Raw genomic sequence first — 15,999 nt, 5'->3', positions numbered from 1 at the left:
AGAAAAAAGGTTCACATCAGAAAAAGAATCTTTAAAAGAGCCGGTTATTTACAGCTTGTAAGAGTTGTAGCTTGAAGTTTAGGATACAGAAAAGTTGAGGGAATTCCCTGGCGGTCCGATGGTTAGGGCTCTGCTCTTTCACTGCCGTGGCTTGGGTTGGATCCCTGGTTGGGGAACTAAGATCCCGCAAGCCGCACAGCATGGCCAAAAACAAACAAACAAAAAAGAAATGTTGAACGTAGAGTTGGAAAAAGGGTATACTGTGCAAACTTAACTAAACCAGCCCTGGTTCTTGTACCATGCTGTACCTAGCTCATAATTTGGTTGCTAGATTTAAATCAGATAATCTTAGAGGTTTCAAAAGCAATGTCCTCTGTATGTGTTAGGTACCCAGTAAATTTAACTATTACGTCTGAGGCATCTTGTTTCTTTTTTTTAAATATAATGTTTTTCTTATTAAAGAAAATTTTCAACTGAAGTATAGTTGATTTATAATGTTGTTAGTTTCAAGTGTACAGCAAAGTGAGTCAGTTATACATATATATATTCTTTTTCAGATCCTTTTCCATTATAAGTTATTATAAGATATTGAATATAGTTCTCTGTGCTATACGGTAGGTCTTTGTTGTTTATTTTATATATAGTAGTGTGTAAACTCCTAGTTTATCCACCCCCCTTCTCCTACCTTGTTTCTTAAAATAGTATTCTTTTTTCATTTTGAGTCGATAGACCAAGGACAATGTCTCTTGTACCATTGTACGCATCTGACTCATAGGTTGCTTGATTTTTCAGTAGCTTCCATATATACACATTTTATCCCTTTTCAAGTTTTATGTTTTCATTTAACTCACCATCACAGCTGTTATCTCTTATCTTTATTTAAAATCTGTTCTGTGGTGCCTCTGCCTACTGATAATGTATGAATTATTTTATGCTGAAGTAATCTACTTTGAGTATTATCTATAGAGTTTCCAAACAAATGACATTCTTCCTTTTTTCCCCTGTACTTTTATGAAAATGTTCAAATTCTTCAGAATTATTCTTTTATAAATTATCATCCATATAATGAATATAGGTTTCCTCAGTCATGTCACCTGTCTTTTGGCATGAGGGCTTTTTGAAGAATAGGTAGTCGTGTAATTATTTATAAAATAATACCATAGAACTAATTAGAGAATCCTGTCTGGATCTTTGCTTTGTATGACAGTCTGTCGTACATTGGTTAAACATCAATTGGAGACATCTTAAAAGGCTTTTGTTCTGTTCTGCTTTTGATGTTTCATTTAGCTTTCTGGGAAGTCACATTGCTTTTTGTTGGACTGAAGGAAAGGATTAAAAATGATTAAAATGATTATATTGAGTCAGATCTGAATTAGATCTGAATCCAAAATTAGTTTCCCTAGACAACCAAAACAGTGGTAATTTTGGATTGAATTTGGCCTTCTCCCCATAGGTTAGTGGGTACATTTGTATCTGTGGAATATTATAAGCCTTTCAGAATTGGCTAGACTTAATGAGGGCTTTTCTTTGGGGTTTCTTCCTCTTTTAGGACATGTGAAAATGAAATTTGCCGTAGTTAATTTGGTGGATAGCAGTAAAACCAAATATCTGTGTCCTTTCTTTCTGAATATGAGGCTTAATACTGAAAGTTTTAAAATAACCTTTTTCTTATAAATTTTAACTGATGTTAACAAAACTGTGTGAGTTTTTGCAATTTAAGTAATAGTTTCTTCATAGCAAGTCATCTGACCTGGACTGTCAAGGAAGTTAACTACTAGGGATGGTAGAACTCATTAATTTTGGTTTCACTCCTATATTTATTACTATTCATTTCTCTTTGAACAGGTTGTTCCTTTCAACAGCTTTTGATGAAATTCAGGAACATACTTTTTTACTTGAGCAATTGTCATGAGTAAAAATGAAGTAGGAAAATAAAATCGCAGATTAATGAGAGCCATGTTGTATTGTTCACTAGGCAGTGAAATCAGCTGTGCAGACCATCACTGTTGGAGGAGTGAGCACATCACAATTTAAGACAATTATTCCTCTGGCAACTGCTCCCAATGTCCAGCAGATTCAAGTGCCTGGAAGCAAGTTTCATTATGTCCGACTTGTTACTGCCACAACAGCCAGTAGCTCAACCCAGCCAGTTAGTCAGAATCCCAGTACAAACACTCAGCCTCTTCAGCAAGGTTAGTAACCATTTTTTTAAAAACAATAATTAATGCTTTGAACATTATTATAGAAATTGGTCCTTTTCTTGCTGAAATCCTGATTAAGTATGGCATTTCAGCTGAGTATGAATCAGCAGCTGTTGCAGAAGGCAGTGAAATAGAATCCCAGTTGTATATAACTATAGTATTTTGTTCTGCTAGAAACTGATATACAGTGTGCTGTAATACCAGATAATCATACTTAGTCATCAATTTGTGGGTAGCCATTTTATTGCTGGTTTAAAAGCCTACATTATGCCAGTGGGATAGTTTAAATGGAACCAAATGATTTATCTTATTTTCTAAACTACAAAGCCGTCTAAACTACACAAGGTTTGGGGGTCAGTTGAAATGACCAGTAGGCAAGGTATAAATGATAAGTATGAACTTTCATCCTTTACTTATTTTGAATCTGTAATTGCTAATGAAAATCAGTTAAAATGTTTTTATTTTACTCATTGGTATTTTTCCTGAAAAGTATTCCTGTTTGTAGTCCTACTTTGTTTGTGTTTAATCCTTCCAGCCACCTGATATACATACACAGACTCAAACACATAACCTTTCTCCATATTTATCTACTTGTTAAAAAATTGAAACTGTGAAAGGATGAGGACAGTTTATATCTGGGGCCTAATTTTTTTCCTTGGAAGACTACTGCATATTCTGTCAATGTCAAAATGACGTGGCAAGTGAATGACCTATTGTTTGCTGGATGTAAATAGATGAATTAAAGACCATTTGTTTGCGCCTTCAGTTTTGTTAAGGAATCAGAGGGTTGGAGCTGTCCATTGCTGATAGCTAGTTCATCTAAGGGAAAGTGGAAGAAAAATCTTGGATTTTAAATTACTGATGGGAGAAAATGGAGGGTGCGTGAGGGAAACAGTATTTTAGTGTGTATTCTATTAAAATTAGACATAATTATGTAAAATAGTAATTATATTTTCTATTCCCTCTTTAAACTGATTTTGAAAGGAAATCTTTTATTACAGTGTTCTTAATGAGAGGAAAAATGAAATTTGCATGTACTGCTGACTGAGGAAGTCAAGTGTATATTCTCTCAGTACTTAGCAAGTGCTACTAAGTGCTACAAGTCCAATTTGCTTATATATCATAATGATATAAAGCAGTCATTAGATATAGTTGGTTATATTTTATGTGTATACACACAAATGCTGAGTATCCATTTCCAGCATAACGTTAGCACTGATTTACTCATTATCAAGCATAAGCGTTTGGTATGAGTAGAAGAGGAAGCTGAAGATCCAGGAAGAGTGGAGGAGTGGGTTGGACATTTCATAATTCTAGTGTATTTACCGTTTCCTTCTTTTCCAACCTTATGTCTGTCTTTCTGCTTCTCTCTACTTCGCTGTTCTCTTTGCCTCCTAGCAATCCCTCACCCCTCTCCTGCTTCCCTGCTGCTTCCTTTTTTGCTTTCCTTCACTTTCCCTCTCTGTTCTCCCCTCTGTCTCTCTGGCTTCTCCACCTCCCTCTGTATATTCTCTCTTCCCACCTGCTCACATACATATGCCACCCATGCTATTTCCCTCATATCCACCCATATTTCCCTATTTTTGTCTTGCTCTCCTATCCCACAAAAGATCTGGGTATATGTAAAATATATTATTTCATAGGAATAATGAGTTAAATTTACAATCTTCTTTAGAGATACACTGAATAGTTGCTGTAGTTCATAAAATGTATTGATGTGTTTTTCTAAAGGCTTAATTCCCTATGAGGGATTTACTTAAATGCCAAAGGGAATTGGGCTCATCTTGTACATTTTCCCATCAAAGCCATACAAACACCAGTATTCAAACGTTCCACCATATTAATTACTGGCTGGATGGCAGGTAGCACAGTAAAAGGACCCAGAAGATTGCTTGGTTAATCTCTTTAGAATATAATCTACAATCTTGGTTAGGGAGGAAATCAATTTAAGAAATTAAAAACCCTCAAACACTTGCAGGTATGGTTTCTAAAGTTTCAAAGGAGACTGTTCTGAAAGGATTGTTCAGAATTGCTATTAAAGACCAAAAAAATTAAAGATTATGCCAGCATCTATGAAAACTGCAGTAGTGGTAATGTGGGACCATGCTCAAAAGTTGAGGAGGAAGCAACTATGCCCCAGTTTAAAAAAAAAAAGTTGAGGAGAAATCCAGACTATTGACGTAGTTATATAAGTATGACCCCCTTCCCATGTATATTTTATACTGTTCTTTTTTCTGACCACGACGTTTTCTGTTTTCTGCATTCCCCAGATTTCAGTTAAAACGCAGCATGCGTATGCCAAGCTAATGTAAACCCAGAATTCCCCAGTTTTCTAGCTCTGTGTGCGTGCGTGCGTGCGTGTGGACACTTCCCTGTCCTATCCTTATGAGAATCATCCAAGTCTCCCATGGGATGTGGATAAAGGCAGGACACACACTCCTTCCCCGTCATTTCACAGACCACCAGGAAGTTCCTGCATTTCTCTAGCTGTGCAGTTACTTCAGAATTGCTGCTTGTGTGCTCGTGAAACAGTGACTGTCATTGCCTTGTCAAGGAACAAAGTGGTATAGGGTGTCCTCTCTTCGGTGTCCCAAGCACGAATTCAGGCTTTTAATTCCTTATAGTATTGCTACAGTGGTTATTATAATCAAAACAGAACAGGAAACAATTTCAAATCGGGTATCAGATGGCATGGCACTGCTCCTGTAATTCATGGTCATACACTCTTTTTGTATAGCAACTTTATTGAGATACAGTTCTCATCTACCATAAAATTCACCCTTGTTAAATACAGTACAGTTTAGTAGTTTTTAGTATATTCAGAGATATGCGATCACCACCACTGATCATACGCTCCTTCTGGAGGTCTCCCACCTTCCCACCTACCCACTTCTCCCTAGTTTGTCACCTTGCTGCCAGGGCCTGCTCCCTTTTAGATCTGAGTACCCTCTCTCTAATGTTCTTCCAGGGCTCTCAACTTCTCGTCTTCAGCCATCAACCCTTCCATCCCCACCAGAAGTAAAAAAAAAAAAATTGTTAACATTATTAACAGTCTTTCTATCCAAGGAAGTCTGTTCTTTTTCTTTTATTGTTCAGAACAGTTTGTTTGATTCAGTGTTCACAGCAGTTTAGATCCCGTTATCTCAACCTCTCTCTTTCATAGCAGGCTCTAGGCCTTTTGCATAAATAAGACCCGAAGGGATGTCCTTTCAGTCTTCTTAAATCCCTCCTTTAGACTGAGGAAGTGGCAGTAGGCAGTATTAGAAATGGTACTTCTTTTGATCCAAACATACAGGTCTAGTACCAACCTGTTTCCTGAACTTCATCACTGTATTTCTGCATGTCAGGTTTCATCTTCCCTTTAGATCAACTCATCCTTGAATTTTAAATTCTAATAGCTGTCATTTTCCCATTCACTTGAAAGCTCCATGATAACCGATTTTTTTTCCCTTGTACCTACGGTTCCTGCCGTCCTTTCACCTCCACCCTGTCTCTTGCAGCTGTTCTCTCCTTTCCATTCCCAGTGCCATCACCGCAGATTAGACTCTCATGTTTTGTACTCTTCTAACTTTCTTTGTTTCTTGCAGCTCTGTTCTATTTTACATACTGCTGCCGCGTACAGTTTCTTTTTGTGCCATTCCAATGATGTTTCCGGACATCACAGTCCTCAGAAACTTCTCATTGCCTGCTGAATTAATAATACAGATTAAATATACAGATGTCTACCCTTACATTCAAGGCCTTCAACAAAACAGCCACAGTCTGCCTTGTTTTTTTTTGCCAGTGCTTGCCTACTTTAACCCTAGGTTCCAGCCAAACCGGTCTGTTCCCGTAGCACTTTGTGAAGTGCCCAGCATCAAGCCTCCACTTCTCTTGCTCTGCCTCTGTGTGAACTGCCCTCCTCCAGTCTGTATGCCCGCTCTGCAGCCTGACCATTGGTCAGGACTGTCTCAGACACTGTCCTCTATGCAGCTTTCCCCGTTCCCAGCCCCTGCCAGTCAGATGTATGTTCTGTCTCCTTTGCTCTCCCACAGTGCTTTCTCTTTTTTTTTTTTAATAATGTTTATTTTATTTGGATACTCATCTAATCTGCTCTACTTGAATGTAGTCTCTTTGAGCAGGTGTCTTGTACTATAGTTTCCCTGGAACACTGTCTACAGTGACATTTATGTAGCAGTAATGGTTGTAATAACAACAAGAACAATAACAGTAATGGGAACTAACGTTTATTGAACACTTACTATCTGTTGAGCACTGTTGTAGTAAATTTTCATGAATTAACATATTTATTTCTCTTACCCTGTAAGGGAGATACTATCCCTATATTGCAGATGGGGATACAGGCAAAGAGAATTTAAGTAGTTAGAAAGCAGCAGAATTGGGATTTGAACCCCCAGGGTCTTATGATTTAGGAGACTACATTCTTTTTTTTTTTAGTTTACTTTTTATTGAAGTATAGTTGAATTAAGGAGACTATATTCTTAACCTTGCTGCTATGCTGCCTTTTAGTAGTACTCTGTAAATAATGAATTGTACACAGAATTAGAAATAGTATAGAACAGCATTGTTACCCAAGTTCCTGAATGGCAGTTTTTAATTTATGCATCATTTCATCTCACTGGATTTAGTAGTGAATATATAAAGCATCTGAATACAGATTGAAGTATTTTCAGTAGAATATCTTAAATGACAGACATTCTCTCATAAAGTGGATAGACTATAGCTACCTTAGATATAAGTTCCCTAGTTAGATGGGTTAAAGAATTTTGAAAGTAACTGTCTTGATTAAAGATTCCTCCAAATAGGAAACCAGTGGAATTCTTTAAGCTGTCTCATGAGGATATCCTGAGGGAACTAAGTATCTTAAATGTTTTAAATACTATTTTCTGTAAACAAACTGTCCTTTTCCTCCCTCCTTTTTACAAAGCAAAGCCAGTGGTCGTTAATACCACCCCAGTGCGGATGTCAGTGCCACTTGTCTCAGCGCAGACTGTCAAACAAGTGAGTATCACATCACTTCTTCTCTCAGTCTCTCCCAAACAGACAATTTACTTTTAAAATTGAAAGTTAAGATTTACGTTTAAGAGATTTATTTATTTATTTATTTTTATTGAAGTATAGTTGATGGACAATATTATATAAGTTACAGGTGTACAATATAGTGTTTCACAATTTTTAAAGTTTACACTCCATTTATAACTACTGTAAAATATTGGTTATATTCCCTGTGTTGCACAGTATATCTTTGTAGCTTATTTATACATAATAGTTTGGACCTCTTAATCCCCTACGTTTAAGAGATTTATACTGAATTGAGAAACTGTGAAATTTATTTTCGTGGTCATTGACATACTTCCTTTCTTTTTAGGTTGTTCCGAAACCAATCAATCCAACTTCCCAAATAGTCACCACCAGCCAGCCACAGCAGCGGCTTATCATGCCTGCCACGCCACTGCCACAAATCCAGCCAAACCTCACGAACCTGCCACCAGGCACTGTGCTGGCACCGGCTCCAGGAACAGGGAATGTAGGCTATGCGGTGCTTCCTGCTCAGTATGTGACTCAGGTATGGGCAAAAAATTAAGTCATCGCATTTCAAAAAGTTTAATTGGGTCTAAGATGTCTAGCATTATCACATTCTAAAACTATTCAAAAACATCTAACTCAGTGTTTAGACTGTTTCCAAAACCTTGAATTGTTAATGAAAACTTCTGAGTTTATTTTTATATATCTTTAGTATTTAGAAATATACAGCACAAGTCAAGTATACAAGTCAGGCAATTTGGAGCTGAGAACAGTTTGGTAGGAGGGCAAGATCATGTAGATATAAGAGAAAATACGTTGAGTTAAAATCAGCAGAGTCCCGGGCTTCCCTGGTGGCGCAGTGGTTGAGAGTCTGCCTGCCGATGCAGGGGACGCGGGTTTGTGCCCCGGTCCAGGAAGATCCCACATGCCGCGGAGCGGCTGGGCCCGTGAGCCATGGCCGCTGAGCCTGCGCGTCCGGAGCCTGTGCTCCGCAACGGGAGAGGCCACAACAGTGAGAGGCCCGTGTACCGCAAAAAAAAAAAAAAAAAAATCAGCAGAGTCCCAGTGAGTTTAGAAAGCGCTGTGACTGTAATGGAGTTCCTCCTCACATTATGAATACGATGCCGCTCACCTGTTCTTGGAAAATAGACTGTGAGATGCACTTCCAGGTGACATATCGGTAGTGATCTGTCCAGATCTGGTCATCTTTAGATGACATCTGGTTATCTTTGGAATCAAAGCCACATATTATCCAATTGGCTGGCTTGGGTTAGGAGTGCTGCTTTCTAGGAAGAAGGTAGAAGTTGTTTTCTTTTTCATGTAAAAATCTAGCAAATTAATTAGCACCATATTCTAAGCTGTTGAGTTGATCTACTCAAGATTATAAGAGAGACAGAAACCTGTGTACTTTAAAGAAGTGTACTTTGGAGTATGTTATGTGGCTACTGATTGAAAAAATTAGTGTTCAGTATTTTTATCATTAGCATCTCTTTTCTTATGTTTAGAAATCAGTGTAAAATAGAAACTTAATTATTACGTATGTAACTTCTCATTCTCTATAACTTGTGATAAATGATCACATTTTATTTATTTTATTTACAAGTAGACACATTGCATTTTTCTAGCCAATACAAATTTTACTACAGTACTTTCAGGACATTCATCTGGAATTTCCTAATTCTGATATCCTGTGAAAGAATTTCTTACATTTATGCCATGTAGTACTTTAAAATGTCCACATTGTTTTTACCTCTGGTATTAGTTTTGGGTCTTTAGAAGAGCTCTATGAGGTGTAGTGAGTATGTTTGTATGAAATTCTCCGTTCTGTTTTTCCTATTTTAATAGATGAATTTGTGCTTCTTACCGATCATTATATTTAGGAGTATTGTCTATTTTTGTAAATATGGTCTGAAATTACCTTTCTTTATATGTAGCTACAGCAGTCTTCCTATGTGTCTATAGCAAGCAACTCTAACTTTACCGGAACACCTGGTATCCAGACCCAAGCAAGGCTTCCATTCAATGGGTGAGTGAGTTATTTGAATATATGTAAGTTAAGTTGTTTGATCAGGTTAAATGCAACATCAAATATACATATATATTTCAAAATACATGTATTTAATTTTTTTCCCCTCAAAGCCATGTGAGTGTGCCTCTGCGGTACTTTTTATTTTGAAATACTTTAAACAGAAAAGTTGCAGGAATAGTCAGAGAACTCCCAAATTATCTTTTACTCCGATTCACCAGTTCTGGTACAGGTGATTTGTTATTTTCTCTCTCTTTTCTCTTTTTCTCTGTCTCCTCCTTAATATGTTTTAAAAATGATATTAACTAGTTTTTAAATTGTTATTTAGGTCTTTGCTTTTTCTTTTGCTTATTTGTTTTTTAATCTGTCAATTGCTGCCTTTGCAGTATTGAGAAGCAGTGCTTTAGTTAATTACATGGAACCAGTCTACCTCTCCTCTCCCCTCCTAAATTCCAACTTCACACACCCTTTTCTACTTACTACCTTTCATAATTGAATCCCAAAGAGTTTAGAGATTTCAACTTTAGTGCTCTTAGAAGAAAGAGTATATTTTGTGGAATGTTCTTCAGAAACTATTGATAACTTCCTTTTCTTTTTTTTTAATCCATATCTTGGCTCTCTACCTTTCTTTTCATGGTACAGCTTGCTTTTCAACTTAATGTAAATGGAACAACATAAACTTTTATTAGAGATGGGTACATTTGTTAAAGCTTTATTTTAGGAGGAATTTACAGATTAGAGACTTTTCTCAGTTTAAATAGTTACCTTTAATTGATTAAACTGTATATCTTTTTGTTTGTGTCTGTGTAGCATAATGCCATCAGAGTCTGCCAGTCGGCCCAGAAAGCCTTGTAATTGTACAAAATCGCTGTGTTTGAAATTGTAAGTCCTTTTGCTGCTGTTTCCTCATTTGATATAACTGAAAATGCTTTTAAAAGTAAGTGGAGTTGGGCTTCCCTGGTGGCGCAGTGGTTGAGAGTCCGCCTGCCGATGCAGGGGACGCGGGTTCATGCCCTGGTCCGGGAAGATCCCACATGCCGTGGAGCGGCTGGGGCCGTGAGCCATGGCCGCTGAGCCTGTGCGTCCGGAGCCTGTGCTCCACAACGGGAGAGGCCACAACAGTAAGAGGCCTGCGTACCACAAAAAAAATAAAAATAAAAAATAAGTGGAGTTAACTAAAAATTCTTAACAGACCAATTTCATAAGTCTAAGTAATTAAACATATGAGTGAATGAACACATACGACAGTGTAAAAAGACTCTTTCATTTATTCAGAAGGAAATAATTTTAGAGTCTTTACTACAGATGAGGCACTGGAGTAGGGCTTAGGGATCCAGCTGCATGAGACAGACATGATCTCTGTCCTTACTAATAAATGTGATCTTATTTAGGACCTTTATATTTGGTCTCTTAAATGAGATGATACTCTGAGTAGTTTTTTTTAACTTGTTGATTAATTTGCTTGTTAGTACTGAAGAGATTTGACGTGAAACAGTTAAATAAAAAGCAGTGGTCTTATGGGGGTTTAGAATCCAAAGAAACGTGACAGTAGTTCACGTGAGCAGGTTCCACTAATATAATAGAATATAGCCCATGTTTTTCCTTTTTGTGATTTTGAAATAACTTACTTTTGGGGTGCATAAAAATCACATAGCTCTTGTGTTGACAGCTGTTACTACTGGAACTAAGTTTCTAAACCAAAATTCTAGGAGCTGGTGACTTTACTTTTGGGCCTTGTCAGTACCTGTTGTTAACTCTATAAGTTGGTGGCTCTGAATACATTTCTAAAATGCTTTACTGCATATATAATGATAATTTCTAGTTTTGTTTCTCTTAAAAATGACTTTTTTATATGACTTACAATGATTTTTATATTCCAGATACTGTGATTGCTTTGCAAATGGTGAATTTTGCAACAACTGCAATTGTACTAATTGTTATAATAACTTGGAACATGAAAATGAAAGGCAAAAAGCAATAAAGGTGATTATTTCTTGTTTCATTTAACTGACAAAAGTTTACAATTTCACCTGTTTTTTTGTTGAGCTCAAGTATTTTATGAAGAAAATTAATTCCCTTTGCAGAATTTAAGTTTAATCTACTGTGATTTAACATCACTTGATATTTGATCTGTTTTGATAGGCATGCCTTGACAGAAATCCAGAAGCTTTTAAGCCCAAGATAGGGAAAGGAAAGGAGGGAGAATCAGATCGACGTCACAGCAAAGGATGTAATTGCAAACGATCAGGATGTCTTAAAAACTACTGTGAATGCTATGAGGTGAGTTGAGGTTGGGAAAAATAATCTAACCATCTTTTGAAAATAACTTCAGAAAGTGCATACAAAAAAAATTTACTTGTAAACTGGGAAATTACTTTGCAATTGCAGTTTGAAAATATTGCAGTTTGAAAAGTCAGCCCAAGGGCCCTAATTTGAGGAAGACCTACCTTCTCGCCTCCCAAGCAGGGCTTCAGAGTAACAGTACCTTTGTTTTGTCATTACAGCTTGGGGTCTCATTAGCAGAGTTACCAGCTCATAACTTCGTGGTCATTGTACCTGAAAGTATGCAAACCACAGCACCAGTTTGTTGATTTTCAATAACAATAACATCAAAGTGGACTGGACACTCTGTAGTAGTGGTTCTCCACTGAGGGGTATTACTACCCAGTTTCTCCCCTACAGACTTTTCGGAAATATATACGGATAATAGCCTGCATTTCAGGGTGCAGTCCTGAGAGTATAGTCTTATCTTGTTCCAAATGCTAGTAGTGCCCTGTTGAAGAACACTGCTCTGTGGAAAATTAAATTATGTTAGAAGGTTTGCCTTGTGAGCATAAAAATAGGTAAGGAGGAATATGTAATTGCTGGATGAGGTTATTGGCTACTGTGAGGTGACTGCATCCATTTTACCATCTAATCATCCCACTCAACTGGCTGTTTTTATTTATGGGTCAGGCAGCATCTTTTCTGGAAAATGTATATTGAAACTCTGCTTTGATAGATGCCGTGTAAATGATCCACTTGTTTCAGACAAAGTACTATATAGTTTGTTATTTTTATTTTCAAAGCTTAAAGAAAGCAATCTAGTCATACCCAAGATTAATCCAAGGTTACTACAATTGGTTTCTTGGTGCGTCCGAAACTCATTCCTACGGCAGTTGGCTCTTCTCATCTGTTATATTTTCATTCGTTCAGATTTCATATGCAGAGGGAAACCTTATTTTAGTTTTGGCCAAAGGCCTGGCCTGGTAAAGTAATACCAGCAAGTACTGCACTCTCCCTTGGCCAGGTGTGCTCTGCTCTAGGAGCGCGTACCTGCAGCCCAGTGCCCCACCCCCATACCAGGTGTGTCGTAGTAAAGATTTTGTGTACTGTATTCTCTCTGTAGTGAATTCTTAATTTACATATTTCAGAGGTCAAATACTCCTCTCAAAAACTACAGTAAAGCAACATTTTGTTAGTCCTAAAGTCAGTAGGAGTGAAAATTGCACATAATCAAGATTATTTTTGAAAGTCTCTTAAACAGTGTCGCAGAGTCCAACAAGCCAGTTTTTCATTCACATTGGGAAAGACTGACTCTTGTTTGCACACCTGATGAGATAGGTGGCTTCTGTTCACAGACCGTATCATACAAAAATTGTCATGAATATGTAAGCATGTAAGCTATAAAACCAATTCCACACACAAAAAAGAGAAAATGGAAACTGTTATAAAGCTGGGTCAGAAGGGCAAAGAAAGCCTTTCTTGCATATGGCATTGAACAATCAATACATGCTAAGCATATGAAATTCAGACATACATGAACTAAATAATTGAACTGGTTGACAATTCTGTGAACTAATAGAAGTAGAAAAGGCAGTGGACTGGTTGAAATATGTTAGAAGAGAGAAAGCTGCTCTATCTATTTTGATAAAATCCTTGACATTCAGGACATAAACAATGTCTAATAACTAACATGTTGTTCTAAAAGACCAAGCAATGGAAAAACTTGGAATACAGTGAACTCTGACTAGCAGTGGCCAGTTGGCTCACTGTGAATTACTTATGATGTTGTCTGACAGTTTGTGTTGTTCATCTTTTGAACTGACTTGGCTTTTTTGGTCCAGTTGGTCTGCATCTGGATAAGACATTGATGTCCCTTTCACACGCCTTTCAGGGTTTGTTGATTGAATGAGTGACTGTCCACATTATTTAAGTGATTGTGACTTTTCTTGTGACCTTTTCCCCCCTCCCTCTTTTTTTTTTTTTTTTTTTTTGGCTACAAGAGAAGTTGAATTAGCAATGCTAAATGGATGACTTGTATTTGTAATTTCTCCCTCCTGAGTTCCTATTAGACATTATTAGTACCTTTCTTATAATTCTTAAAACTTAATCCAAATTACCATTATCAGTATGTCTTCTTCCCCCGGAGGTTAGGAATTTTATCTCTTCACCATTAGATACTTATTATGTATTGCTTCAGTTGGATCCCAGACTGGCTCCCGGTAAATAAGCCGGTTAACTCAAAAGGTATATCCATTTTTTTTTTCCTTTGGTAAATGGAATTTATTAGTGTATTGTAAAAAAGGAGCAGGGTAGGTGTGTTCATAATATGATCCATTTATCTTACTGTCGAGAGGAAGGACAGTAGGCTTGTTTATTTATTTAAATTGATGTGGGTTTGCTCAAGAAAAAGTAGCCAACAAAAGATACTAAAATTTACTAGGAGTCTGGGAAATGTAAATTAAAGAACGAGATCTCACTTTATTAAAAAGAGCTATAGTATACATTGTTGGAGGGAATGTAGGAAAGGCTTCCTTTATCCATTGCTAATGAGATGTGAGGTGTTACAGCCTTTTGAAAAAACAATCTGGCCACATCTATTAAAATTAAAATACATGTACCCTTTGAGCAGTGAGCCCAATTCTAGAAACCTAGCTCATAGAAATAAAAGCGTAATATATACAAAAAAATGTTTTTATGCATTGTTTGTGGAACTCAAGAACTGGAAACAAAACAAATGACCATCAGTAGAGAAGTGAATGCCCAAATAAAATGTGGCACATCCATACCAGGGATTAATAGCCAGTCATTAAACAGGATGAATTCAGCCTATGCCAGATGACTTGGAGGGAGGGATTTCATGAAGTATAGTGTGAGAAAAGGAAGATGCAGAAAAGTGGGTATATGATTATGTAAAACAAACAAAAAAAAAGAAAGACTTCTGTATTGGTGAGTTAATATATGTACATAAAGCCTGTGTTTTTCATAAATATACATATAGTTTATATATCTTTACATGAAAGGACACACTGGTTTAATACGGACTGTTGAAGGGTTTGGGGACTCTGGACAGGGGATTTATTTAGGGAGGGGGAGGTATTCATAATAAAAATAGTGTCTGTGAAATTCCTTTGATATGATACTGTGTGTGTGTTTGCATAAGTGGGAGGTCACCAACATGTTAATGGTGATTTGATTGAGGTGGCTGGATTCTGAATGACCCTTATTTTTGAATATTGTATCACTCATTTTTTAATAAAAGAACATTTGTTATTCATATCAGGAGGAAAATCTATAGTGGGGGAAAATTGGCGTGGAAGGCCTCAAACAAACATAGTATAGCCACTTTCAGAGTGGCCAAGAATACTGGACCTATGCACATGCATAGCTGGCCCCTTTGGTGTTTGTCACAAGAGATGTTTCCATTTTATCTATGTCAGTTGACCAGCTAACTCTGTCACCTATTGACTTGATTGTGGAGTCTACTATAGTGATGTCTTTTGGTTTTGATTTGGAAGCTTTTCTTTTGTAAATCTTTTAGGCAAAAATAATGTGTTCCTCAATATGCAAATGTATTGGCTGTAAGAATTTTGAAGAAAGCCCAGAAAGAAAGACATTGATGCACTTGGCAGATGCAGCCGAAGTAAGGGTACAGCAACAAACAGCAGCAAAGACTAAGTTATCCTCTCAGATTTCGGACTTGCTTACTAGGCCAACACCAGCTTTGAATAGCGGAGGAGGAAAGTAAGTCAATATTTGAATATCTTTTTATAGTATGATATATTCATTTTTGGTGAAGTTTCTTTTTTGGGGCAAAATTGGGCTCATACTTTTGGTTGTTGCACACCTGACTTTTGCATTTTCTATCTTTAATTACTTGTAAAGGAATTTAAAAGTAACAGAAAAATCACTGTCAGATATATCGTACAGTTCTAAAATGCACAGTAGTGTATTAGGTCACTGTGCTTAATTTAATTGGATTTCTCCCTAATAAGATGAGGGAAATTTGAATAATTTGACAAAAATTTGAATAATTTGACAAACCTTGAAGAAAACCAAAATTTTTATACCTCTTACTGGTTGTGTTGTTATGCACATTTTTTCACATTCTTACCTTCTTACCTTCCCGTGCCCATGTGGCACTTTCCCCACCCTGTTGGAGAGCCTGTCACACACTGTGTTATTGTACCTCCTTATTTCCCTAGACTGCTGAGCTCTGGAGTAGGAAAGCTGGAGCTTTACAGTCAGGCCGACCTGAGTTTAAATCCTGTCTGTGCTCTGTTGTAATTTGTGATTTTGCCAAGCACTTCACCTCTCTGGGCCTTACCTCGGTTTTCTTATCCTTCACATCACCCTTTTCACGTGGCTCTGAGGAGTAAAGCACAGCTCGGCAGGGCCCATTGCACATAGCATGCTGACTTGAATTTGTATTAGAGAGTTTGTTAGAGGTTAATCTGAGGAATTATTAAGTGGAATGAGCCTTGA

General features: G+C 37.1%; 1 protein-coding gene across 5 annotated transcripts in view; it reads left to right on the top strand.

The window, feature by feature from the left end:
• LIN54 (lin-54 DREAM MuvB core complex component) overlaps nt 1-15,999 on the top strand; it is a 76,214-nt gene that overhangs the window by 55,427 nt on the left and 4,788 nt on the right. For all 5 annotated transcript variants that reach the window (XM_079920591.1, XM_079920588.1, XM_079920592.1 and 2 more), the window contains 8 exons: nt 1,976-2,192; nt 7,129-7,202; nt 7,570-7,767; nt 9,161-9,252; nt 10,063-10,134; nt 11,133-11,235; nt 11,395-11,532; nt 15,056-15,258. In XM_079920591.1, the coding sequence (XP_079776717.1) occupies nt 1,976-2,192; nt 7,129-7,202; nt 7,570-7,767; nt 9,161-9,252; nt 10,063-10,134; nt 11,133-11,235; nt 11,395-11,532; nt 15,056-15,258 (1,097 nt within the window). The remainder of the gene's footprint in view (nt 1-1,975; nt 2,193-7,128; nt 7,203-7,569; nt 7,768-9,160; nt 9,253-10,062; nt 10,135-11,132; nt 11,236-11,394; nt 11,533-15,055; nt 15,259-15,999) is intronic.

This window comes from Stenella coeruleoalba (assembly GCF_951394435.1).
Source record: "Stenella coeruleoalba genome assembly, chromosome: 4".
In the NCBI taxonomy this organism is placed as follows: domain Eukaryota; kingdom Metazoa; phylum Chordata; class Mammalia; order Artiodactyla; family Delphinidae; genus Stenella; species Stenella coeruleoalba.
This window is presented reverse-complemented; position numbering and strand designations above follow the sequence as displayed.